The sequence below is a fragment of the Theropithecus gelada genome, chromosome X (genome assembly GCF_003255815.1).
Source record: "Theropithecus gelada isolate Dixy chromosome X, Tgel_1.0, whole genome shotgun sequence".
Classification (NCBI taxonomy): Eukaryota; Metazoa; Chordata; class Mammalia; order Primates; family Cercopithecidae; genus Theropithecus; species Theropithecus gelada.
This window is the reverse complement of record NC_037689.1, coordinates 53,206,399-53,232,535: the sequence shown is the minus strand read 5'-3', so window position 1 is coordinate 53,232,535 and position 26,137 is coordinate 53,206,399. Positions and strand designations below refer to the sequence as shown.

At 40.1% G+C, this 26,137-nt stretch overlaps 1 protein-coding gene across 1 annotated transcript in view; it reads left to right on the top strand.

Annotated features, from left to right (window-relative positions):
* DMD (dystrophin) overlaps window positions 1-26,137 on the top strand; it is a 2,044,437-nt gene that overhangs the window by 1,894,043 nt on the left and 124,257 nt on the right. The window contains exon 62 of the mRNA XM_025371836.1: window positions 8,528-8,589. Coding sequence (XP_025227621.1) covers window positions 8,528-8,589 — 62 coding nt within the window. The remainder of the gene's footprint in view (window positions 1-8,527; window positions 8,590-26,137) is intronic.

Sequence of the window (26,137 nt, the reverse complement as noted above, 5' to 3'; positions counted from 1 at the left end):
TATGGGACTCTTCTCTGCTCTGAGCCATCAGTGAGATTGTCTATGAGCACACTAGAAAAAACACAGACCTTTCCCACAGGAAAAGAAGCCATGTCTCTTCACGGCAGCATAGCAGAATAGCTAAGCGCATGAGTCTTGGAGCTGGACTCCCCAGTTCCAATCCTTGCACCATTCTAGACAGTGGTACTGGGAATGAGCAGGTCATGGCTGATTCTGAAGTCAAAATTTTAGCTGGAGTTTGTTCTGGTAGCAGAGCTGCAGGCTCTTTTCATGTCCGTGGTTCATAACAAAACAGTAATAATAATAATAATCAGAAGAAGGAGGAGAAGAAGAAACATCTACTATAAATGAGCAATTAATATATTATCATACATGGCATCACTACATAATTTACATATGACACAAAGGTATATCAGTTATGTTCTTTTCCAAATGCTTTCCTCTAATAAGCACAATTCATAATCTGACTGCAATTGACAACCAAACAGTCTCTGTGATGCCCGCGTCATTTCTTAATAATGCTTTCAGTATTTAATTATAATATGACATCAAGATTTGGGAACAAGTCTTCAAGTGCCTATAACTCCAGTCTAAAAAAGAATTTAAAGATGTATTTTTGAGGATTGCCATCTGTCAATTTTTTTAAAAAAGTCTGAATAGTGATTTCTTATTCCATTCTTTTTTCTTGTCAACAGATTATTCTTAGTAGTTTCCTAATTGGACACTGAGAAAAGAGACTTAAGCATTTATAGAGAAGCATGTCAGAACTCCTGAATTTTGAGCAGGTAATTTAAAAGTGTAAAATAAACGAACAACAACAAAAAAAAAAACAGGAAAGAAAGAGAGTGACAAATGTCTTACTATCCAGGTGTTACAAATCCTTAGTTTATCGATTTGTAATATTTACAAATGTCCATGCTCTGAGGCTTGTGTCTTTTAGTTGAAATAAACATAGTTAAGTGATTTGCCACACTGACACAGAGATTGCTGTCTCTGATTTACTGCAAAGGGCACCACTTCCTCATTACAGGACACTAATCCCTCTTCCCCAAAGATAAGAGCAGACCTAGAATATACTCTTAGACCAAGGGACAACTTCAGCCAAAGCAAATCTTAGTGTGCCCCCCTCAGACCGTAATAGCAGCTGCCTCCACAACTCACTAGCTAAAAATTGCTAAAGGGCAACACTAAGAAATCTCAGTGTATGAGCCAGAATGCCAGAAGAAGTGCCATATTTGCTTAAAAATAGCAATACCGATCATACTTACATGCACATATCTTTAGTGATAACATTTACCTTGTTATTTGGTTTGTTAAAGGTAATAAAGAATCCTGGCTTTCCCTTTTGCTTTTATCCACATACTTTATTTTTGCCTCTTTTGCCATGCTGTAGCATTCGATAAAGCAAAATGGGTGTCCTTCCACCTAAAACATTCTAGGGGAAAAAATGTTGAGCAGAAAAGGATTATTTAAAAAGAAGCCGGACATGGTGGCGTGCACCTGTCATCGCAGGCACTTGGAGGCTGAAGTGAGAGGATGGCTTGAGCCCAGGAGTTGGGAGACCAGCCTGGGCAACACAGTGAGACCCCCATCCCATAAGAAATAAATTTTTAAAAGGGGACCACATTTAAACTGTAGACTGAAGTGGAATGAATCAATCAGACAGGAGAGTGGAAAGCAAATGTTTGAAAGAAAATAAAAAGAAAAGCAAGCCAACAAAATAAATGGACAAAGAAGGACAATGAAAATATCACTAACAGTTTATCGTAAGATACTCTTTGGATGCTAATCTAAGGTATTATGTGAAGTTTGCAGAAAATTCTTGTGCTAATGAAGGCTTTCTTCTTCTTTTGAATATTTCCAAGCTTGAAATAATTGTGTGTAGTTAACTTCTATCATCATATTGCAAACTCTAAAATAGGAATTATTTGAACTGTTCAGGTCCTGTAACTTTTCCAATAAAATATTCTATTGGAAACGAGTTCCTTCTAGATTTTCCTAAAAGAATACTAAAGGACCAAACCGTGCAACACCACTGGTGGTAATGTCTTAATTTAGAGAGTCCATACCAGTGATTCTCAAACATTAGTATGCTCAGAGTTTCTGGTTCAATAGGTCTGGGCCGGGCCCAGGGAATTTTCATTTCTAAGAAGTTCGCAGGTGATACTGATACTGCTATTCCCAGGGACTACATTTTGAGATCCGCTGCTATGTCACAAATCCAAATACAAAGTCTTTTTAACAATCCCTTTTAGCTTCACGTCCTTATCGCCGGCCACTTTAAACTTCAACTGAGGAGGAAGGGAGAGTGAGAATTATGTATATAATTTTTTTCTTTCGTTTTTAAAAAAGAAAACTCCAAGCCCACACTCTTAATTATCTGGGATGAGGTCATTTGCACCTGGGTCATTTATTTAGGCAACAAGTAGTCTTGCTAGAGGCTTTAAGGAGGTGTTAGCAGAGCGGTGTGTGGCTTACAGGTTCCTGGGTCTACCTTAAATCCCCATCCTCTTTCTTTCTTTCTTTCTTTCTTTTTTTCTCTTTTCTTTTTCCTTTCCGTTTTGAAAGCCCCAACTGCCCAGTCTCTGGGTGTCCGGGTTCCCAGGTCCCTAGGTGGGGGCGGAGCCCGACACGGCCCCGCCCCGTCTGCCCGCAGCGCCCCCTCCCCGGCCCGCCCGCGCCGGCTCCTCCGCAGTGCTTTCAGCTGTGAGCTTGGGCGGCGGCGGCGGCGGCGGCGCTCCACTTTCGGGGAGCCCGGCGGCTCTGGGAAGCTCACTCCTCCACTCGTACCCACCCTCGACCGCGGAGCCCTTGCAGCCATGAGGGAACAGCTCAAAGGGTAAGTGGATCGAGGCCCCGGCCCCGTCTCATCGCCGCAATCCGTGCACTTGTGGCGCGAGCAGGGGGCAAGCTGAGGCGGTCAAAACTTAGACAGGCGCGGCGACTGGACCCGGGGCGCCGGGCGGCTGGGCGTCTAGGAACCTCTCCCGCGGGTTCCCGCGGCGCGGCTGCAGGTGCGCCCCCGGGGTTTCTCCCCAGCCGCCGGGCTAGTGGGGGAACCTCTTCCCTCGGCTTTGGGACGGGCTGGGAGAGAAAAAGCTGATTTCTCCCCGTCCCCAGAGGGGATAACGCGTTCCTCACGCGGGGATTGGGGCCGGGGGGAGCTTTTCGCTCCTTTCCAGGCTGCCAGTGTGGACGTGAGCAAGGCTGGCTGTTCCTAAATCGTCGCTCTTACTCGCCGAAGGAAGGGGCGCACGCGGCGCTACCTTCCATTGCACTGCAAGTGCCAAAAGGTCAACTTTCTGCCTGATTTCTTCCGAGGATTCCAACTGACATTTCCCTCGCTGCATTTTCTACCGTGCTCATTCCGTGCCCCAAGACCTGCAGAAATCAGGAAAGAAAGAACAAACAACTAAAGCCCAGAAGTCAAGGATTTCAGGGGGGATTTTTGTTTGGGCTTTTTTCCCCGCCCCCCGCCCTTTGGGATTGGGTGTGGAGTCATTTCTAGGGTGTTCTCTCGCATTTCTCCAGGTGTCTGTGCTCATCTTCAAGCAAAGTTTGTCACTCCCAATCCGTGCACGGCAATAAAACGGGCAGAACACTTTGCTGGGTCAAATTTGAAGTTAAGTTTGAAGCTTTAAATTTAGGGGGTTTAGTTGCTTGAGGGAGGCATAATATTATAAACTGTTTTTACATCATGAAAAAAATCCATCCGATTTAAGTGGTGAACTTTTAAGTGGCGTCTTTAAGTGAAATCTACATTTTTCCTTGGGCAATAAACTCTTTGGTCCTCTGCTTTATCCCTGTCACCTCTCCTTGTCACCCCCCACCCCCAATCAACCTTTCTTTTTTTGCCTAGATTTTTTATTGCCTTTTACCCAAGCCCCTCTTTGGAGGAGACGTTTGCTGTTGCAGAAGCGAGAGGAGCGAATGAAGCAACACGGTTGTATGAAAGTCCTCTGACCCTTGAACACCGTGGAATTGGTTTCAGTCATCATTGTTTGATCTCCGATTGGACGCGACCCTGAAAAGAAATTGCTTTGGCCAAAGTTGAGGGTGGGTGGGAGTTAAACCTTGAAAAGCAAATAGAACGGAAGACAAGTAACAGCTGGAACAGCCACCGAGGCAATCATCTTTGCCCTGGCTTTAGCCAAACAGTATAAAATGGTAAATATCCCAGGGAACAATAAATTGGAACTAGAATGGATTTCTGATGCTTATATTGACGCTCACCCCTCCAAACCCCTGCCCCACGGTAGCAGAAACTTTAAAATATATTTTACCATCCACACCCTGCCAGTATTCCAGCAATGCAAGCCAAGTTCAACAATTCAGCATGCAAATACCAAGGTTCCTCTAGAAAAAGAGTCTGATCCTCAGATTAAAGGGAAATCATTTGTGTGTGTGGATCAATGGGCTTCAGATTATATATGAAGCCAAACTCTAATCCTCTGCAAATCGCAAGAGAACGCTACCTTTTTATATTGCTGCATAGTGATTAGTTTTCTCCCTGGGAAGTAGTGGACAGATAGTTTTTTAAAAGGACAACTGTTCGGAATATTTTCAGTACCAAATAACAATGGTGGCAGCAGAAATCTTATTTTAATTAGGCAACTGTCATTTTCCCAGCCACAGCAGTAGATATTTGTTACTTTTTGTAAGTGTTTAATGTTTGTTTTTAAGAAACTAAAAAAGCAATTCCAATAAGTCTGATTATTCCAGCACTGACAGCAGGAACAGCTCTGAGGCAGTTATAATAACCTTGCACACTACTTGAAACTAAAGAAGGTGAGAGAAAATTTAAATTGTACGGTAGGAAATTAGGTCAGCCTTGTGCTCAGTAGAGTAATGCTTTAATTTCTTATTATTGACAAGTAGATGTTGCCGGGGTCTTTTGTCATAGTCGATGATTTTATATTTTAATTTGCATCAGGGTCCTATCACAGCCTCAAATAAAAGGGAAAAGGAGAGATTATCATGGTTTGTACAAAGAAGAAGAGGGGAAATCTTCATATAAATACTGCTCAGAGAGGCATATCTGATGCCAGGCTTTGGAACCAGCAGGGCCAAAATCAATAACATTTTTTAAAGATGTAAAGAGCGTTCTAAGGATTATTTATGAAGCTGATCTCTGTGTTAATGTCCATACAGACTTGTGATCTATGTTGAACATTATTGTTCTCAGAAAGGCCAAACAAAGATGTACCCGTTAACATGTGAACAGGTTTCAGGATTTCCTTTTTGGTTGTTCATGGTATATGGGGGAGAGCATTTCCGATTGGAGAGTGAAATGCAGAAAAGAGACAATTACCAAAAACAGTGCCACCCACCCTTCCTCCCTCCTCCCTAGCACACCATGTTTTTCTGGATTGTCTGCATATTCCAGGTAAATGTGGACTCTTCTCGTGGAGTTATTGAGAATTCTCTACTGTTTTTGAAGGCAGACACAGAGTAAGAAATGAAGCTGTAAAATCGGTATTGATCACAGACAAAAAAAATTGGTTTGTCCTTCAAGGTACAAGATAAATACGAGTTATGCAGATTTGTGCTATTTCATCCAGTCCATAGTCATAGTTCCTATCTATTTTGAAGGGTTAAATGTGTCCGAGGAGGGCTCTGGATTCATCACAGGTAGCAAATACTCACACGCTGTGAAGTGAATATTTGGTTCATCATATAGTTACCAAAAAATCTGAAGTTTTTTTGGCTATGTTGCCAAGCATTTTTAGCATTAAATGATTAAAAGACTATTTTTCTCATGTTAAGGATTAGTCACACCCTTTATTTCTTCTTTCCACGTGTGCTCACTTCTTTTGCTTAGAACTGGTTTGCAATTGAAGTGAAACTAAGACTGTAAAGGTGAAATCTAAATCTGTTTTTCTAGTTCTTTTGCATTGCTTAAAAATAAAAGGTTTGTGTGTTGAAGGTGAAAAAGGTTAGCTTCTGGAATTGTTTCAGGAGTTCATTTATCTTTGTTATTCAAGTCCCACAGAATCACAGATAATTGGGAGAATAGTACGTATCAAGGACTAGTATCTTAACTCACAAATGGGCAATGGAATTGGGGGCTTAGAATTTCTTCCTCCTTCCAGTAAAGGAGATTTTCAGTTTTGCCGAGGACTGATGCATTAAAAAAATAATTTCTAAAGCCCTTTTCATAATTTTAACCTTCAAAATAAAGTCTTTAAAAAGGTAGGAATGTACGTATGCCAACAGTCACGAGATTTCTTTCGGAGCTGGGGAGCTACATGAAGCCCCCAGCTTCATGTGGGATTCTCTTGTAAATTGTATGCACTGTTTCCCTTCCCTTTTAGAATTGTGTTTGGTACAAGTTTATTTCTTGACTATTCCTCTAATTTGAAGTCCATTCCAGATGGTGGCTTTTCATGGTGGTTCCCTGTCTCTGTCTGATCAGGCTTATCAGCTCAGCTAAATGTTTTTCTGCAGACCTATAGGAGATGCTACGGTCCTTACAAATATCCTGGAGATGGGACATTGTTGTTACACAGTGTGACTAGTAAGGGCCTGTGTGAGCCCTGGTACATGTGGGCACACGTGTGTGCTACCTCTCTTCTCTCTTCCTTTCTCCCTGGTACTTATATCATGTCTGGATGACCTTTGGAAATAGAGGTGGCCTGAATGCAGGGTGGTCTCAATAGAAGGTAACCTTTCCTGGCTCTGCACTTACGTACGGAATTGGTATACACTCAGTTTCCGAGCTGAGAAATGCCTGAGAACAAGCAACACTTTTTCCATGAAGCTGCAAGCTGCAGCCTCCTTGTGCTGTGCATGTAAAGTACCAGTCCCGCCTACCCCTTCTCCAGATCATAAACTGGTTTGGACATGGGGTTTCCTAAAACCCCTTAAAGCATAGAGACCACATCTCTTGCTCTTCTTGCTCTTTAAGACTTGAATGTCACTCTGTTACATTCCCTCAACTGATAAGCCCTTGTTATAGTCCTCAAATGTGAATTGTCTCTGTGGAAAAGTCAAACAGAAACAAACGTATTTGGAAGACAGTGAAACAGCACTTCACAAGTGAACGTTTTCTTGCAAATTGTTTTCAGTAGCCCTCACTGTTCAATCAGTGACTGGTAAATATCACAGGGATGGTCTTTGAAGTTGTACAATTTGGGTGATTTCCATATGTCTTTAGGAGGTTTATGATTGTATTCCATTTCTCAAACCAATTTAAATGGTTCTTTTCTTGTTTTAAAACATAGGCGAGAACATGTAGTGTGTTGGTTTTGCTGTCTAGGAAGGGTCTGTCTTCGGCTTGATTGACTTAACTACAGTTGGATCCACATCTATATTGTAATCAGCTAATAACAGATTTGCTTTTAATAGATGACAATTTGAGGGGCACATGATACCAAAAGCGACCACATATTGAGCACCAAACGGTGCCAGTCACTTACCTATATCAACTAATCCTTTAATCCTCTAGTAGGGCGCAGAGCCCTAAAATTCAAAACATACGCTAAGGCCATTTGACATTGTTGCCTGTCCAGACTTCTCTTTCTGTGTGAGACCTCGGTACTTTCTGGTTCTCTTGAAATGCTCCAATTTAAGCGATTTCTTTTTCCTTCCCTCCCCTTCCCCCCAAAAGTTTATGAATAGGCTCTGCATATGAGTACCCAAATATCATTCAAAACTGCATTTGACTGTATCAAAGCCTGCCATGCAATCCCTGACAACTGGAAATACGATGCTGTGGTGATTTACGTAGATGGGCCAAAGTAAGGAAAAGTATATGTAGTTATTTCTCCAGGGTTTATTCATGTAATTGAATGAGGAACAAAGGTGTTTTGTGCTTTTTGTGGCAGGAGCTGATAGCCAGCAACCACACTTCAAGAAATGGAAGAGAGCTGTGAATGCTTCATTCAGGCCCAAGTAAATATAGGAAGAGGTGTAGTGGTGTATAGCGTACTGAGTTTAAAGAAAAAACACTCCGAAAGTAATGGGAAGAAGGAAGTTATGATATATTAGTCAGGCACTGGATATACCTTAAGCTGAAATGAAATACAGGTATCATGGATATGAGATCTGGATATGTAGAAGAAAGAGTAATGGGAAAAATGTCAGGGGCAGTGAAAGCAAATGAGAAGTGAGATGATTTATATTTATTGAACTAATGTCCGGTATCTCTTTGACAGAGTTGAGTAATAATCAGTTGTCAGTGTCCTTTATGTAGTGTTTCACGTTGGATGGGTGAAGAAATCCTGATAGTCAATTATTGATCACATAACAAGGTCAATTTATCATGACTGAAGCTCAATCGATTTGTGGGTGCAATGAAGAAACATTCTGGAACCGAATAATGTTTATATTGCTTTTCCCTTTGGAAGCAAAGCAGAAAGGGGCCTTTCTGCTTGTAAGATAAACATTTCTTCAATACACTACGGAAGTGCTTTGAAATAAAGATTCCGAATGGTTCAAAAGCAAATCTTCTTGTTGTTGTGTTTTTCCTCTTTTCTCAACTACCCATTGTAAATTCTAAAGTCTTTCTTTATGTTTTGTGTTTTAGCCACGAGACTCAAACAACTTGCTGGGACCATCCCAAAATGACAGAGCTCTACCAGTCTTTAGGTAAGGACATGGCCATGTTTCCTCCAAGTTAAATGACAGGTGACTTTTAGGATAAAGTAGTTTGTAGTGTGAAAGTTACTTGCTATATAAATACATCACTAGATTGTTTCACGGGTGAAAGCAGTGGCACCTTCCTATCCAAAATGGACAATCAGCTTTCTTTTTTTCAGGGGTTCCTTAAAAACAAGTTTTAGAAGTTGACTGCTAAAAATTCAATATACCTGAGAGGCCCTAAGGGTCTTTGTCGTTTTCTTTGGTGCCTAAAAGGATGGAAAAACAGTTGCAATTTACGACTGTATTTTTTTTTATTCCCACGAAGATAGAAAACTGTTTCAGGTGCTTATTGATTTCTTCCGTGTGAAACCAAGACAACCCTTTTGCCAAACCACAGATGTTGTGTAAAGGAATTTTCTGCCGTCTTTCCAGTGCTCACAATTCCTAAGGCCTGGCGGGTCATTAATGTGAACATTTAAATGATTTCTTTAGTATGGCTTGTTTTGTGCTTATGTAAGAGCCTGGCAGTTGTGTTTTCTTCCCCCTCATAACTTGAAATTTTTTGAATAGGTACATAGCGTACAAATAAGGGTTTGAAAACACAGTCTTTTTACACTGGACCAATGTCCAGATGTCTGGTTTGTCATTTTAGATCTACAAGGAATATTCTGAAATGAATTATCTTAAGTTGCAGCTTGTTTGGGGTTTTGTTTTGTTTTGGGACGGGGTCTTGCTCTGTTTCCCAGGCTGGAGTGCGGTGGTGCAGTTATAGCTTATTGCAGCCTCGAACCCCTGGGCTCATGTGGTTCTTCTGCCTCAGCCTCCCGAGTAGCTGGGACTACAGGAATGCACCACCACACCCAGCTCATTTTTCAAATTTATTTTTATTTATTTTTGTAGAGATGGGTCTCACTATGTTGCCCAGGTTGTGTTTATATATATATATATTTGTATATATAAAAAGTCATGTCTTTTCTACTTTTTCAAGCCTGCATTTCTGTGAATGGATATGTTGATAGACAAACACATAAGGCGATCTCTTTGGATTTAAGGTTACGTGATAAACACTGTGGGAATCAGGGTACTTAAACATAAATTCTGTGTAGGTATATGTAAGTGGGGTGTGTGTGTCAGGGGGTATGTAGCTATTACTGCTTTTGTGTCATGGATTCTCACGGAATGAATTGTAGCTATAGAGACACCAAGGATTAGAGAAGAGATATTAGCCAAAAAATGGTTTTATTAAACATTTTTCTAATTATAAATGATTAAATTTCTTGTAGAAAACCTGAAAAATGTAAATAAAAAACATGAAAAAGGAAAAACAAAGTCACTTATACTAACCAGAGAGAGAGAGAGATCCAATACATTTCGAGTAATATTATGTCATTTCAGTCTAGTTATAAGTGTGTAAACGTTTAAAATTTTAAATCAAATTGGGATCAGCTAATTTTCTAGTGCTACATTTCCAGCCCCCACAGAATGTTTTTGGCTTATAATTGTGGACTGTTTATACCACAGGTGGAAAACGTGAATGCTTATCTTTTGGCAAATGAGAGAATGAAAAGGCTTCATCTGAAGTGGGCAGCAGCTGTCCTGGGCAAGCTGGTCTTTCTATCCCAGTACTCCCAGGACCCCAGGACCCCTGATTGTACAAGAGAAACTAGAAATGCGTCCACAAAAAGCTAATTTAAATTTGTCTGTGGGCCTCTTGATCATAACCTGTGGTTTACACAGATGTAGCCCACTTCTAACATTTCCTACTCTAATTACAGTAATTTCTAGTTGTAATATTTTAATTCACTCTTATTTTAAAATCATTATTATTATAGAATTAATACCTATTCATATTTTTTTAAGTTTAAAAATATAGACAGGCTAACAAAAAAGAAGAGACAAATCATAACCCCACTTCTTAGAGTTAGCTGCTGTTTAATAATCTAGTAGATATCTTCAAAAATGTCTTTCTATACATATATTTTTATGGAAGTTGAATTATTCTGTCTTATAGTTGTTTTTTTTTTTCACTGAAAAGTAATATATTACCATGGCCATATTTACATTTTGTTGTATAGCATTCTCTACCACTTTCAATTACTCTGTAATGAGAAACTGCAAACATGTTTGATGAAAAGCTAACTATGGACTATCAATGAATACATGTTTGCACCTTTAATAAAAATTAAATATACATTTAATCATTATATTGCTAACATTTTCTCTGTAGTTTAGATGTGGTGATAAACTCAAAACTAGTAATCTCTCATGACTTGTGACATTGGGCTTGTGACATCACTCAATTTTGAATGATAACAGAATTTTACAGTTGCAGGGGATTTTAGAATTCATTTATTGCAAACTTTTTCTTTTATGAAATCAACTTTCAGGTATAATTTGTATATAATAAAAGGAAGTCATCGTAAGTGTGTTATCAATTCCAGCCCCCTTTGAAATTCTGTTTCTTGCTAGCCCAATAACAAACCATTTGCAAGTGAACTAAGTGTTGAAATTTGCTTTTCACCTTTCAGAGTTAATATTTCCATTAGTTTTGTAACAATCAAACATTCGTTGGGCTTTTATCCAAATGGTGAGTCATCAAATAACATCTCGCATTTATCGCGGGCCTATTGTTTGTTTTCTACATGGGACATGCCAGCAACCAACCTGCATGGTAGATGGTATCAACATCCACATTTCACAGGACAGCGAAGCCAGGCTCAGGGAGGAGTTGATCAGGGCTACACAGCTATGTGGGGCTACACCTGGGTTTGTCCTTGGTTTTCTGTTAGTACTTTCACTGTTCTCATTGATTTTATTTACTAGGTAAAGTATATTCATGTTGGTTACTACATACCTGCTACACGTATATAGGGATTGATAGTTTTACCTATGAATAGTAAGTTACTTGAGTGGTATTTCTGGAAGTGGTATGGTGGGTTCCTAAACAATGGGCACTCCTTTCACTGTTGCCTGGCACATACAGAATGATTGATTTAGTTTGTTATATGGCTACATCCTTTTTTTTTTTTTTTTTTTTTTTTTTTTTTTTTGAGACAGAATCTCACTCTGTCACCCAGGCTGGAATGCAGTGGCACGATCTTGGCTCACGGCAACCCCCACGTCCCCAGGATCAAGTGATTCTCCTGCTTCAGCCTCCCGAGTAGCTGGGATTACTAGGTGCCTGCCACCATGGCCAACTAATTTTTGTATTTTTACTAGGGACGGGGTTTTGCCATGTTGGCCAGGCTGCTCTCGACCTCCTGACCTCAGGTGATCCGCCCACCTTGGCCTCCCAAATTGTTAGGATTACAGGTGTAAGCCACCGCACCCAGCCTGCCTGTATCCTTGAGATCCCATATAAGATTAACTACCAGTACTGCCTTTCCTCCTTTCCAGAATTATAGTGTTTCAAAGTCGAAACACAAGCATAAAATACTGAAAATAAACTTTTTATTGCTTTTTGGTTTTTACTTATTAGCTTATATTTTTCTTCATCAAGAGGGTATCCCTCTAGGTCCAAATTGCTCTTTGAGCTGGATGAAATGGTTGGAAGCCTTCAACTACAGTCAGTTCATGAAAGGTATCTTGAAATCAGAAATGGTGTTGTGGTCTGGCGTGTCAATGTTTAAGACCACATCTAGCCCCCTCTGCTAATCAAACCTGAACCTCATGTCTCTGGTGAGGTGCTGAAAATATCAAGATGTTGCTTTTTCCCTCTGTTCCCCCACTCCAGACATACTCTACTGTGGAAGCTACAGTGGTTCACAGTATGCATAGTAGGTTACACATTCCTAAAGACGCCCACTTCTAAGGAGATTTCCATTCTCTAATTTGCCAGAGTTCCCAAGCAGCCTGTTCAACACATGTTTATGTTACCTGCCTGGCCCTCAAAAGCATTCAGGTGTTCCCCCGCACCCAGGGTTTGAACACAATTGGATTAGAAGCTGAAAACATTTTGTTAGAACCGAAAAAGTAGCAAGTATTTACTGATGAAAAGCTATAATATTGCTTGAGATATTACCATTGGAGCTCTCTAATACATTCTAGGTGGTTTTCTTTTTCATTCCTTTTCCACTGATTTTCTAAAATGAATTTATATTATTTACAGTTAGATGTTTGGTAAAAAAGTTTCTTCGTCAATACCCCCTATTCCATTTCTTACTTAGTGTCTTTATAGCTACAGTTCATTAACCAATGAGAACTTATGACAGAAAAGCAACAGTAGCCACACACACACACACACACCACCACCCCCACATATATGTAGATAATTTATGCTTAAGGACCCTGATTCTCATGGACTTTGTCAGGTAACCTTAAACTCAAGGAGATCATCTCATGTATTTTTAGTCTGTATGTCCAGTCGTGAAAAATGCAGATGTAGACATTTTAGTGGTAGAGAAAATAGAACTTTTTTGATTGAAAAATAAATAAAAAGTAAGATAATTTGAGATTATTTCCAACAGATCTAAAGTGGCTTTTCAGAGGAGGTTTCAGTCAAGTCTTAGAAATATTGTGTTCCCCTCAGTTTTAGGCTGTGTACCTACACAAAAAATTGAGAGAAAATATTGCCAGAGTCCTACACAAACAAAGCAAGACATAACAAAGAAATAATTTAAAGGTTCACTATGATGATTGAACAGTCATTAGGAATTTGAGTCTCCATAAAATTTTTTACATCACATTAATGGTTTGACAAAAGCATTGTCTTGGATTTTCACAGGGAATAAATCACTAAAAGCAACGGAAATCAGTTTTCTTTCAGCATTTTTCTGTGACTACCCCCAGTAGTCATAGAATGGTAGTAGAGAATGCTAGTGGAGTGAGTGGGATATAAGAGACCAAGTGTCCCGTGTCTATTTTTTGTAGGCCTTGGTGCTTTATCTTTAAAATGTGAGGATATTGGGGCTGGGCACAGTGGCTCACTCTTGTAATCCCAGCATTTTGGGAGGTCGAGGCGGGCGGATCACCTGAGGTCGGAAGATCAAGACCATCCTGGCTAACGCAGTGAAACCCCATCTTTACTAAAAATACAAAAAATTAGCCAGGCGTGGTGGCACATGCCTGTAATCCCAGCTACTCAAGAGGCCGAGGCTGGAGAATCACTCGAACCCAGGAGGCAGAGGTTGCGATGAGCCGAGATCGCGCTGTTGCACTCCCTCCTGGGCAACAAGAGTGAAACTCCATCTCAAAAAAAAAAAAAAAAAAAAAAAACAAAGTGAGGATATTGGACAAGTGTCTAAGAATTTTGTTTTTCTTTTACTTTGGGCTGAGGGTGGGGCAGGCTGTTTCTAAACTTGCTGTGATCATCATTTTTCAAGAGGTACATTTAGGCTAACTCTGCAGACAAGTGGATTTCTAAAAGTTTAATCATTCCTATGTTTTAAAATGTACATTCTGAGAAAACAAACAACAGGAGAAGATCATGCCTCCCATCCGTGTCTTACAGGCTGAGTGAGGCAAGCTGTTGTCAAATAGAGAGGCTCTTGAGATATTTCCCATTAGACTCCTCTGGGTCATTCGTTATTGAGAGGGCACATTCTTCTTCACTCCCTAGAAGTAATAATATGTTTGATTCATGAGGTGAATTTTAGATTTCTATTAGCATTTTTACAAATGTAATGGAAAGACTGTTCCAATAGGTTAGCTTGGTGATTTAAAACCCCGAGTTCTTCAAGGCTCCAGAAAGCTTTTACAAAATCGGTAGATGTTAGATAGTAATACGCTCTGGAATTTATTTTGAAATGCTAATATAATATTGATTTACATGAAGTGCAGTTATGTGGTTAAAAGCCTGTCCTTTTCTCACAATTTATGTCTAGGTCCATAAGTTCATTACTGAAATTTTAAGAAAATATTTTTTAAAAAGTTCACGCTGCCCACACACATATAATATATGCTGCTTAAAAATACTTTTATTGTTTTTCTTTTTTTTTTTTTTTTAAAGACAGCGTCTTGCTCTGTCACGTAGACTGGAGTGCAGTGGCCTGATCATGGCACACTGCAGCTTTGAACACCCAGGCTCAAGAGATCCTCCCACCTCAGCCTTCCAAGTAGCTGGGACTATAGCCGTGTGCCATGGTGCCTGGCTAATCTTGTTTTTAATTTTTTGTAGAGATGGGGGTCTCACCATGTTGCCCAGGCTGGTCTCAAATTCTTGGGCTCAAGCGATCCTCCCACCTTGGCCTCCCACAGCTCTGAGATTCCAAGTGTGAGCCACTGTGCCTGGCCTCACAATTTCCAATTTCAAGTCTTACTACAAACTTAAGTAATCAAGACAGCATTTACATAAGGACAGATATACTGATCAACAGAGTAGAATTTATGCTGGGCACGGTGGCTCACATTTGTAATCCCAGCACTTTTGGAGGCCGAGGCAAGTAGATCACTTGAGCTCAGGAGTTCGAGACCAGCCTGGGCAACATGGTGAAACCCCTGTCTCCCCATCTTTACAAAAAATACAAAAATTAGCCGAGCATGGTGGCATGTGCCTGTAGTCCCAGATACTCAGGAGGCTGAGGTGGGAGGATCGCTTGAGCCCGGGAGGTCGAGACTGCAGTAAGCCAAGGTTACATCACTGCACTCCAGCCTGGGCAACAGAACGAGACCCTGTTTAAAAACATTATTTCTGGCTGGGCGCGGTGACTCACACCTGTAATCCCAGCACTTTGGGAGGCCGAGGCGGGTGGATCATGAGGTCAGGAGATCAAGACCATCCTGGCTAACATGGTGAAACCCCATCTCTACTAAAAATACAAAAAATTAGCCGGGCATGATGGCGGGCACCTGTAGTCCCAGTTACTCAGGAGGCTGAGGCAGGAGAATGGCGTGAACCCGGGGAGTGGAGCTTGCAGTGAGCCGAGATCGCGCCACTGCACTCCAGCCTGGGAGACAGAGCAAGACTCTGTCTCAAAAAAACAAACAAAAAAACAAAAACATTTTTTCTTAGCCTGTGTTATTGGGGGTCTCTTAATTATAAATACAATAAAATATATGGTTCCCCAGTGGTTCTTTTCTAAATTACAGTGTGAGTTTTTTTTTGTGATACCATCAGTATAGTACAAGAATACCAGTTTATGAAGGAAACATATAGGTAAAAATAGGATAATGTGAAGAGAGAATCACTGCACTTCAGAAAGCTGATTTTATTTCAAGCAGTTTATTAAAATCTAGATGCACCATATGTTCTGGTGTTACTTATTCCAATTTCCTTTTCCTTCATTGAAGCCCTTTTAACCACAAGTTTTTTCTCAAGGGGTATCAATTCTCCTTTTCTTGAGTTATAGCATTCTTCAGAAGGATCTAGCCCTCTTTAATCTGTTGCCCAGTTTTTGGAACCTACTATCCAGCATGATACTCACCTGAATGATGCAAAAGCTCTCAATTTTCAAAAGTGGACTTCTGAGTGTTTTTGGAATTCTTAGGAAAAGTGGTCTTTAAAAACCATAAGATTTGGGCGGGGCGCGGTGGCTCAAGCCTGTAATCTCAGCGCTTTGGGAGGCCGAGATGGGTGGATCACGAGGTCAGGAGATCGAGACCATCCTGGCTAACACGGTGAAACCCCGTCTCTACTAAAAATACAAAAAAAACCCCAAAAAACTAGCCGGGCGAGGTGGCGGGCACCTGTAGTCCCAGCTACTCAGGAGGCTGAGGCAGGAGAATGGCGTGAACCCGGGAGGCGGAGCTTGCAGTGAGCTGAGATCCGGCCACTGTACTCCAGCCTGGGCGACAGAGCGAGACTCCGTCTCAAAAAAAAAAAAAAAAAAAAAAAAAACCCATAAGATTTGAAGGCAGTCTGTCAGCACGTGGCCCTTAGCTTCATGTCTGTGGTTTGCAGAGGGCTTCAGAATGTTAAAATGAGGATTTAATTTTAGGGTCTGCTGGGCCTGAGGTTAGGGGTGTGATTCTTCAGCAGTTCCAGTTAGGAGAACTAGTTAAGTCCTAGTTAAGTCAACAGGGCGAAAAGCTTTTTAAAGATACATCAATATCATTATAAATCAGCAATTGCAAGAGAGTTAAAAACACTGCCATCAAAATCCTTGTACCTCTTTCCTCAGCTTGCCCAAGAGGAAGGAATATCATAGTTATTTGCTCATTCTCCTCTTTTGATAGGCTTTCTACATTCCATTAAGTATTCCCTCCTGAGGATGCTCTTGCAGGATTCTGAATGACTATGAATTCCTTTTGCATTAGGAGTTTGTCCTAATGCTTTTCTCAGCATATTTTGTGAACTAAACTGTTCTCCACTAAGCTACTCAATATTTAGCTTTCCTTGGCTCTTGCTTCTAGTTCCTTAACATATTGCTCAGTGTTAAAACCCCTGCCTTTTGACTTTTTACTGCCATAACGCTTTGAACTGGAAAGGATATCTAGATTCAGATGCCAGCTTCGGTGTGATCTCGGGCAAGTCTTTCTATTGGTCTTCATTTTCTTATATGTCATGTTGGCCAGTGATCTTTCATCATTAAATGACTGATTTTGATTTAACTCCTGACTAGAGTAAAGCTTGGTTGTATGAATGTTATCAGCCCTAAACCCCTAGTTCCTCTTTGTCACCACCAACCTAAAGGATATGAGTAATAGGATAATCATATTTATTTATTTAATTATTATTATTTTTTGAGACGGAGTCTCTGTCGCCAGGCAGGAGTGCAGTGGCGCAATCTCATCTCACTGTAACCTCCACCTCCTGCATTCAAGCGATTCTCCTGCCTCAGCCTCCCGCTACCACGTCCAGCTAATTTTTGTATTTTTGGTAGAGACGGGGTTTCACCATATTGGCCAGGCTGGTCTCGATCTCCTGAACTCATGATCCACCCACCTCAGCCTCCCAAAGTGCTAAGATTACAGGCATGAGCTACCGTGCCCATCCTATAATTATATTTGTAATAATAGTACTTTATTTGTGTAGCACTTTACAATGTGCAAAGAGTTTTCAGAAATAACCATATTTAATCCTTACACAGCTATAGATTAGCTGGCATATGACCTGGATTTTCTATCAATTTCAGTTTCAGATTTTTTTGTCCTGTCATCCCTTTGAGTGTCCTTCCAGTTTTTGATTTGGGAAATAATGCTACCATTTCGGTGGATGGGGTAATTCTTCCCGTCTTTCCATTTGGACTTGAGCAGACTGAGGCTCAAGACTTGATTTGATTTATACTCACATACGGTAGAAGATAAGGAACCAAGTCCAGAACACACATTTTACGAACTCTGAGTTCTGTGTTCTCGAAGGAACATCCATTATTCTTAGCATGATTTATAAAACTGCTTTATCAGCATAATTGAACTGGAATCCATATGACATTCTTTATTCCCTAGCTGACAAAATTAGCACGGAAGATTTAGTCAAATTTGATATTAAGGCTGTTATAAATGTTCTTCCTTTACTATCCAGCTTATAAAAAAAAAAAAAGAGAAATAATCTGCTCTTTTAACTTTGATTAGGATCCATTGACTTTCCCCATTTGTGAAATAGAAATGTAATTTCCAAACCAAAATTTATGGCATTTTAATGGACTATTCTAAATATTATAATATTTTTTCTTGTTCAAATAACTTGATTTAAAGCTTCTAATTGAAGAACATAAATAAATAGATATTTCTGAATTGCATCTCTCAAAGCTTATTTCAGAAGGAAACTCAAAAAGAATTGTTCCTTAGACTTTGACTGGTTTACAGTTTTAAAAGAGCTGCCAAACTGTAGTTTACTGGTCTAAATAAGAGGAACATTAAGGTTACACCTGCAGCTAGAAGAAAAGTGCTGGATGTGTACAATTTTATGTAGCTGGATCTGCAGAAGATGATTTTTGCACACAGAGTAAAGGCATCTAAAAACGTGTCTGCTCTTATTCAGACATTTCCAATATTTCTTTTTTAAGCCCACAAGTCTGATTACCTCTGTATGTCTCTTGGGAGCTGCAATTTTGCTGGAAAGAGATTCAGAACAGTCAGAACACTCACATAAAATAGATAGAGAGGTTTTAAAGTCTGTACCCTCTACGGTAGTAATAAAATGACCTAAAAATATTCTGAAAGTCTCTCTTCTGACATAGTGGATGAATCATTAGCTTATTTATGAATTGGTGATATTCTGTGAGAATGTTTCAAAATTTGCTATTTCACAAAGTGTTGATCGCTTGCATAACTCCAGGAAAGTCATTACACCCCCTCATAAATAGAAGCTTATATAACGGAGACAAATGGTGCTTATATTGATATATTTACATACAGATTTCTTTACCAAGCATGAATTTTGGTAAGAAGGTGATTGTTTTTATATTTTACTTTCTTGGTCTGTAAAGAGGCTATCACTTTAAGTCCAGGCATGGTGGCATGCACCTGTAGTCCCAGCACTTCCAGAGGCTGGGGCAGGAGGATCCCTTGAGCCCAGGAATTTGAGTCCAGCCTGGGCAATAGAGCAAGACCCTGTCTTGAAAAAAAAACAAAAAACAAAAAACAGGCTATCACTTAAGAGCAGTGCTTCTCAAACTGGTGAAGGGCCGGGTTTTTGTTGGTGGTGTTTTTGTTGTTGTTGTTGTTTGTTTTTTGGTTTTTTTTAAGATGGAGTCTCACTCTGTCACCAGACTGGAGTGCAGTGGTGCGATTTTAGCTCACTGCAACCTCTGCCTCCCGGGTTCAAGTGATTCTCCTGCCTCAGTCTCCCAAGTAGCTGAGATTACAGGTGCGCACCACCACACCCAGCTAATTTTTGCATTTTTAGTAGAGATGGGGTTTTACCATATTGGCTAGGATGGTCTCGATCTCTTGACCTCATGATCCGCCAGCCTCTGCCTCCCAAAGTGCTGGGATTACGGGCATGAGCCACCGCCCCCAGCCAGTGGTGGTTTTTAACATATTACACATCACAGATTTTCAGGTGATTCTAATGAAACTGACAAGTATGTATTCACACCACATGTAACTCAATAATCAAGTTCAACAACACTCAACCTCGTCTGTACCCTGCTCCATGAGATGAATGCACTCTGAATTTGGATGTCATGGCAATGTCAAATTGCTATCGAAGTTACTTAACACACTGTTCATTTTTATACTTGTGAAAGTCCATATTTTGAGTAGCACTGTTCTAGAGCACTTAATTTTTGAAAGTATAAGTGTAAACTCAAATCAGGTGACCCAGGTCGGGGGGAGGATAATTAACCAAACAGGAACACCTGAAAAATGTTATTTATGAGGTTTAATGTTTTGCCAGTTGATTCAAGTTCAGGCAGAGGAGGGATCTGTCTTCTTTCCCACTTGGTAGCTCTCCTTGGCAATTATTTTAGAAGACCAAACATAGAAATCATCGTGTTACAGGAAGGAACCAGGGATTAAGCGGCAGAGCCACTGCTGCTTAGTTTAATGTCTCTCCCATCCCCTATAATTAAATAGAATGTATATAACGTGATAAATTTAAAATACAGGTTTGTTTTTATCTAAAATATAAACTATGATATGTGCACTCTTTATGGGGTGCATTAAGTGGGGGAACTAATTGATTATACTGTGACTTTCCCATTGTCACTTTATGAGTTTAGGGTTGGAGGCAATGTTTTGTAGCAGCAAAACTGTTCATTGACTTTGAGGCTGGATTTAAATTCTGATTCTGTCACCAGTTCTCTGTGGTCAAAAAGGAAACCACTAATAATTTTGAACCTCAGTTTTTGATGTATTAAGTAGTTATGGTGAGACTTACCTTGTGTTGTGAGGATTAGAGATGACATATGTAAGATGACAGAATGTCTGATGTAGTAACTGCTTAAGGAATTATAATTGCTATTAATAGTGATACGCATTATCATTATTAGTTGTTATTATCATATACCAGTCTCTCCTTATTTAATAATCTATTGGGTTCCTGAATTGAGATACCAAGTGTTCAGACAGTGATAGCCACCCAGGTTTAGGTGTTCACCTTTGACACTCAAGGAGCCACTTAATTTTTCTGAAGTATTTTACTTCTTAACCAAAGTGCTAAAGATCACGTGATCACAATTTATCCTAACTTTTGGAAAGCATACGCTTACTTTAATTTGACATGCAAATTAGAATAATACATTTTCTACTGTGGTGTTTGCCCTCCCCCAATTCTCATTCAGGATAAAAAATACTACATTTTGGGAGGCTGAGGCGGGTGGTTCACCTGAGGTCAGGAGTTCAAAACCAGCCTGGGCAACACAGTGAAATCCCATCTCTACTAAAATAAAAAAATAAAAAAAGCCGGAAGTGGCGGTGTGTGCCTGTAGTCCCAGATACTCAGAAAGCTGAGGCAGGAGAATTGCTTGAACCTGGGAGGCACAGGTTGCAGTGAACCGAGATCGCGCCACTGCACTCCAGCCTGGGCAACAGAGTGAGACTCCGTCTCAAAACAAAAAAGCATAAAGATCTAATAAATGATGGTGGTACTACTCTACGGTAGTGGAGGTATCATAGAATGGCTATAGAGATGAGGAGAACTAAAGCTGTGAAAAGCCTTATATGCTATGTTGAAGGTTTTTATACTAAGGTTTTTGATTTGGGAGATGTATCAATCAGGGTCTGCCTAGTTAGAAAACATAAACCCTCTAGTTATTTCAAGCAGAGGGAATTTAATGCAGGGAAATTGGTTACTCAAGAATGGAAGTGCTAAGAAACCACACACACAGCATGAAGTTTCTGTGATACCTAGGGCTGGAGGGACAATGACAAGAGGTGATATCACCAGAGCATCAGATGTCAGGGACATCAAGGTGGAGTTGGAACCGTTGGCCAGCTGGGACCAATGAGGGAGGGGCTCTGAGGGAACTGGAGCCAGGAAGGAGACACAGCTAGCCAGACCTATTGCTGGAGGTAGAATGAAAAAGGAAGTAGCTTGACTTCTCCTTTCCACCTGCCCTCTAGGCTTCTGCCAGTGACTCCCATTGGCCAAACTTACTTGGAAGCCAATTGGTAAGGGAACAGGAAAACGTAACTGTAATAAACAGCAGAGCAGAGAAAAGGCAGAGAAAGTATCAAAAACCAACCAGCAAATGATTGAAGTACAGGAGATGCCATGGACAGTAAGGCAACCAACCTACTGTGCAAATATTTCGGGAACAAGAAACATAAAAAAACTAAAAAGCCTTCATAGGAGTTTGAGATGACATAGATAAGATACCAGAAGGACACCCTGGGTTCAAAGGAAACTGATCTTAAAGGAGAGGAGGTAGCAATTAAAACAAATTATCTGCAGAGAAGTCCAGACACTAAGGATAAGCTTCCATGCATTTGATGAAAGTACTTGCAACGTTTACAATTGTTTATGCTCATGACTCTCAAGACTAAATACAGACATACCTTGGAGATTTTGCAGGTTCAGTTCCAGAACACTTCAATAAAGCAAATATCACAATAAAGTAAGTCACACAAATGTTTTGGTTTTCTAGTACATATAAGTTATGTTTACTCTATAATGTAGTCTAGTAAGTGTGCAATAGCATTATGTCTTAAAAAACAATGTACATACCTTAATTTAAAATACTTTATTGCTAAAAAAGCTAACAATCACCTGAGCCTTCAGCCAGTAATAATCCTTTTGCTGGTGGAGGGTCTTGCCTCGATGTTGATGGCTGCTCAGCATGGTGGTTGCTGAAGGTTGGGGTGGCTGTGGCAATTTCTTAAAATAAGACAACAATGAAGACTGCCACTCAGTTGACTCTTCCTTTTGTGAAAGATTTCTCTATAGAATGTGATACTATCTCATGAAACCACTTACTTTGCTCATCCATAAGTAGCAACTCCCTATCCATTAAAGTTTGATCATGAGATTGCAGCAATTCAGCCACATTTTTGTGCTTCACTTGTGATTTCAGTTTTCTTGCTGTTTCCACTACATCTGCAGTTACATCCTCCACTGAAGTCTTGAATCTCTGACAGTCATCCATGAGGGTTGGAATCAACTTCTTCCAAACTCCTAGTAATGTTGATATTTTGATGACCTCCTATCAATCACAGATGTTCTTAATGGCATCAAGAATCATTTCCAGATATATATATATATATATATTTATTTATTTATTTATTTTGAGACAGAGTCTCGCTCTGTCGTCCAGGCTGGAGTGCAGTGGCATGATCTTGGCTCAATGAAACCTCTGCCTCCAGGGTTCAAGCAATTCTTCTGCCTCAGCTTCCCGAGTAGCTGGGACTACAGGCATGTGCCACCACGCCCAGCTAATTTTTGTATTTTTAGTAGAGACGGGGTTTCACCATGTTGGCCAGGCTGGTCTCAAACTCCTGACCTCATGATCCACCTGCCTCGGCCTCCCAAACTGCTGGGATTACAGGCGTGAGCCACCGCACCTGACTTCCAGTGATTTTCTATTTACTTTGCCCACATCCATCAGAGGAATCACTGTCTATGGCAGCTATAGCCTTACAAAATATTTCTCAACTAATAAGACTTGAAAGTCAAAGTTTTGTCTCAATCCTTGGGGTACAGAATGGATGTTGTGTAAGCAGGCATGAAAATGTGAATCTCTTTGTACATCTCCATCCAAGCTTTTGGGTGACAAGGTGCATTGTCAGTGAGCAGTTATATTTTGAAAGGAAACTTTTTTTGAACAGTAGGTCTTAACAGTGGGCTTGAAATATTCAGTAAACCATGCTGTAAACAGATATGCTGTCATCCAAGCTTTGTTTTTCCATTTATAGAGCACAGGCAGAGTAGATTTCATGTAATTCCTTTTTTTTTTTCCTTCCAAGATGGAGTCTTGCTCTGTCACCCAGGCTGGAGTGCAGTGGGGCGATCTTGGCTCACTGCAACCTCTGCCTTCTGGATTCAAGCAATTCTCCTGCTTCAGCCTCCTGAGTAGTTGGGATTACAGGCGTCCACCACCACGCCCAGCTAATTTTTGTATTTTTAGTAGAGACGGGGTTTCACCATGTTGGCCGGGCTGGTCTCCAACTCCTGACCTCGTGGTCCGCCTGCGTCAGCCTCCCAAAGTGCCGGGATTACAGGCATGAGCCACCGTGCCCGGCCTGATTTCACATAATTCTTAAGGGCCCTGTGATTCAGAATGGTAGATGAGCATTGGCTTCAACTTAGTCAGCAGCTGCGTTAGGCCCTAATAAGAGAGTTAGCTTGTCCATTGAAGTTTTGAAGGCAGTCATTGACTTCTCCTCTAGAGCTATGAAAGTCCTAGATAGTGTCATCTTTAAATGGAAGGCTGTTTCATCTATGTTGAAAATCTATTGTTCATTGTAGCCACGTTCATCCATGATCTTAGCTTAATCTGGAAAACTTGCTGCAGCTTCTGCATCATCGCTTGTTGCTTCATCTTGCACCTTAATGTTATGGATATGGCTTGTTTCCTTAAGCTTCTTGAAGCAACCTCTGCTAGCTTCCAACTTTTCTTCTGCAGCTTCCTCATCTCTTTTAGCCTTCATAGAATTGAAGGGAGGTCTTGCTCTGGATTAGGCTTTGGCTTAAAGAAATGTTGTGGCTAGTTTGATCTTCTATTCAGAGCACTCAAACTTTCTCCAGATCAGCAATAAGGCTGTTTTACTTTCTTATCATTTGTGTGCTCGCAGCGTAGCACTTTTAATTTCCTTCATTAACTTTTCCTTTGCATTCACAACTTGGCTGTTTGGCATAAGAGGCCTAGCTTTCAGTCTGTCTCATCTTTCAACATGCTTTCCTCACTAAGCTCAATCATTAATAGCTTTTGATGTAAACTGAGAGAGGGATGGCTCTTTCTTCCCTTGAACACTTAGAGGCCATTGCGGGGTTATTAATTAGCCTGATTTTAATATTGTTGTGTCTCGGAACAGGAAGGCCAGAGGAGAGAGAAAGAGATGGGGAACAGCTGGTCAGTGGAGCAGTCAGAGCACCTATGACATTGATCAATTAAGTTTGCCATCTTATGTGGGTGTGGTTAGTTGCAGCCCAAAATAATTTCAGTAGTAACATCAAAGATTACTGATCATGTTTCACCCTAATAGATATAATAATATTGACAAATTTGAAATATTGAGGGAATTTTCAAAATGAGACACAGACACAAAGCGAGCACATGCTGCTGGAAAAATGTCGTTCATAGACACGCTCAACACAGGATTGCCACAAACCTTCAGTTGGTAAACAATGCCGCATTCCCAAAGTGCAAGACAGCAAAGTGCAATAAAATGAGATGAGCCTGTAATGAGCCTCTTTAAAGCAGGAACTGTCTTCTTCATCTTTGTCACCAGTGCCTGGTGCATGGTAGCCTCTGAAAAAATAATTGTTCATTGAATGAAGCACAGTGGAGCAAGGGAGAGTGATTTTGCTCGGGAGGAAAACCAATACCACTCAAGAAGATGGAAAGATATAAATGGGGGCTTTCTAAGGCAGATTATTAAACTGGCAAGATGGAACTCTGGAGAGATGGAGTTCTTTCCAGAAAGTAGAAGATAAAGCCTCAAAGTAATTAAAATAGGGAATATCAATTAAGTTGTAGATTTTATTGGCAATTTGTTATCTTAGCAAAACCAAGTGAACTGCTGTTCTGGAATTAATTTTGCCCTAAAAGGAATAATTAATTGATAAGGAGAAATAAGACCCTTAAAGAGTGTCAATATGGATTCAGAATGTATATGACAAAGAAAGGAAACACTGAACAGAATTCGATGGGCTGATGGCCTCGTTCGTTCATCGGTTTCCTGCTTCAGTAAACATTTAAGAGCGTGCCATGCATTTTCAAACTTTAGGGCAACAGGCTAAAAATATCAAGGAGAAAAAGGTTTACTGAAGGTATAGAAGTTTTTATGATCTTATTTTTATTGAACATTAAAACATGTATGTTCATTCTAGAAATTTTAGAAGATGAAGTGCAAAAACAAAATGAAAATCACCTCACATCTCAGTACCCAGAAATAGCCACTATTTACATTTTAAAAGATTGCTTCCGGTCTTCTTTTCTATGCATTTTTATATAGTTGTTTGAGATAATATTATGTTTAAAGTGTTGTATCCTACTTTATTCACTAATATCATAAGTCTTCTCTTATTCTTAGTTCCTCAGGGATGTTATTTTTCGCTAGTTGCATTTTATTGGGGTACCACTTTTGTAAAAAACTATTTCCCAATTTTTGAAAATTGTGACAAAGAAAAGTCAAATTTGTGTTGAATTTATGGAAGGAAATCTTTAAGAATCTGGAGGCTTATTACTAACAAGCTTCTGAGAAGAAAGCCAAGTGAAGTGTTATAATGCCTTCTGTCCAACAAGCTACTTATGTATAAGTGATGTTACAGAATAAAGTCAGTGTGGTCAAAAATAGACAGTCAGTTATCAGAAGGTTGATAAGTAACATTTATCCTATGAAAAATATAGCTATGAATTTAAATCAACAGTTTTCTACCACGAATATCTTAATGGATAAAATTTTCTTTACCACATATATATATGGTGTCAAGGTGACAAGGCAAATAACCTTGTAAACTTTCTGTATTACAGGAACAGCTTTGCCCTTCTTAGCAAGCAATTTTATACAGAAACTCAACTTTATGATGAGTTTCTGTAAGTTTTAGTTTTTATAATAACTGATACGTAAATAT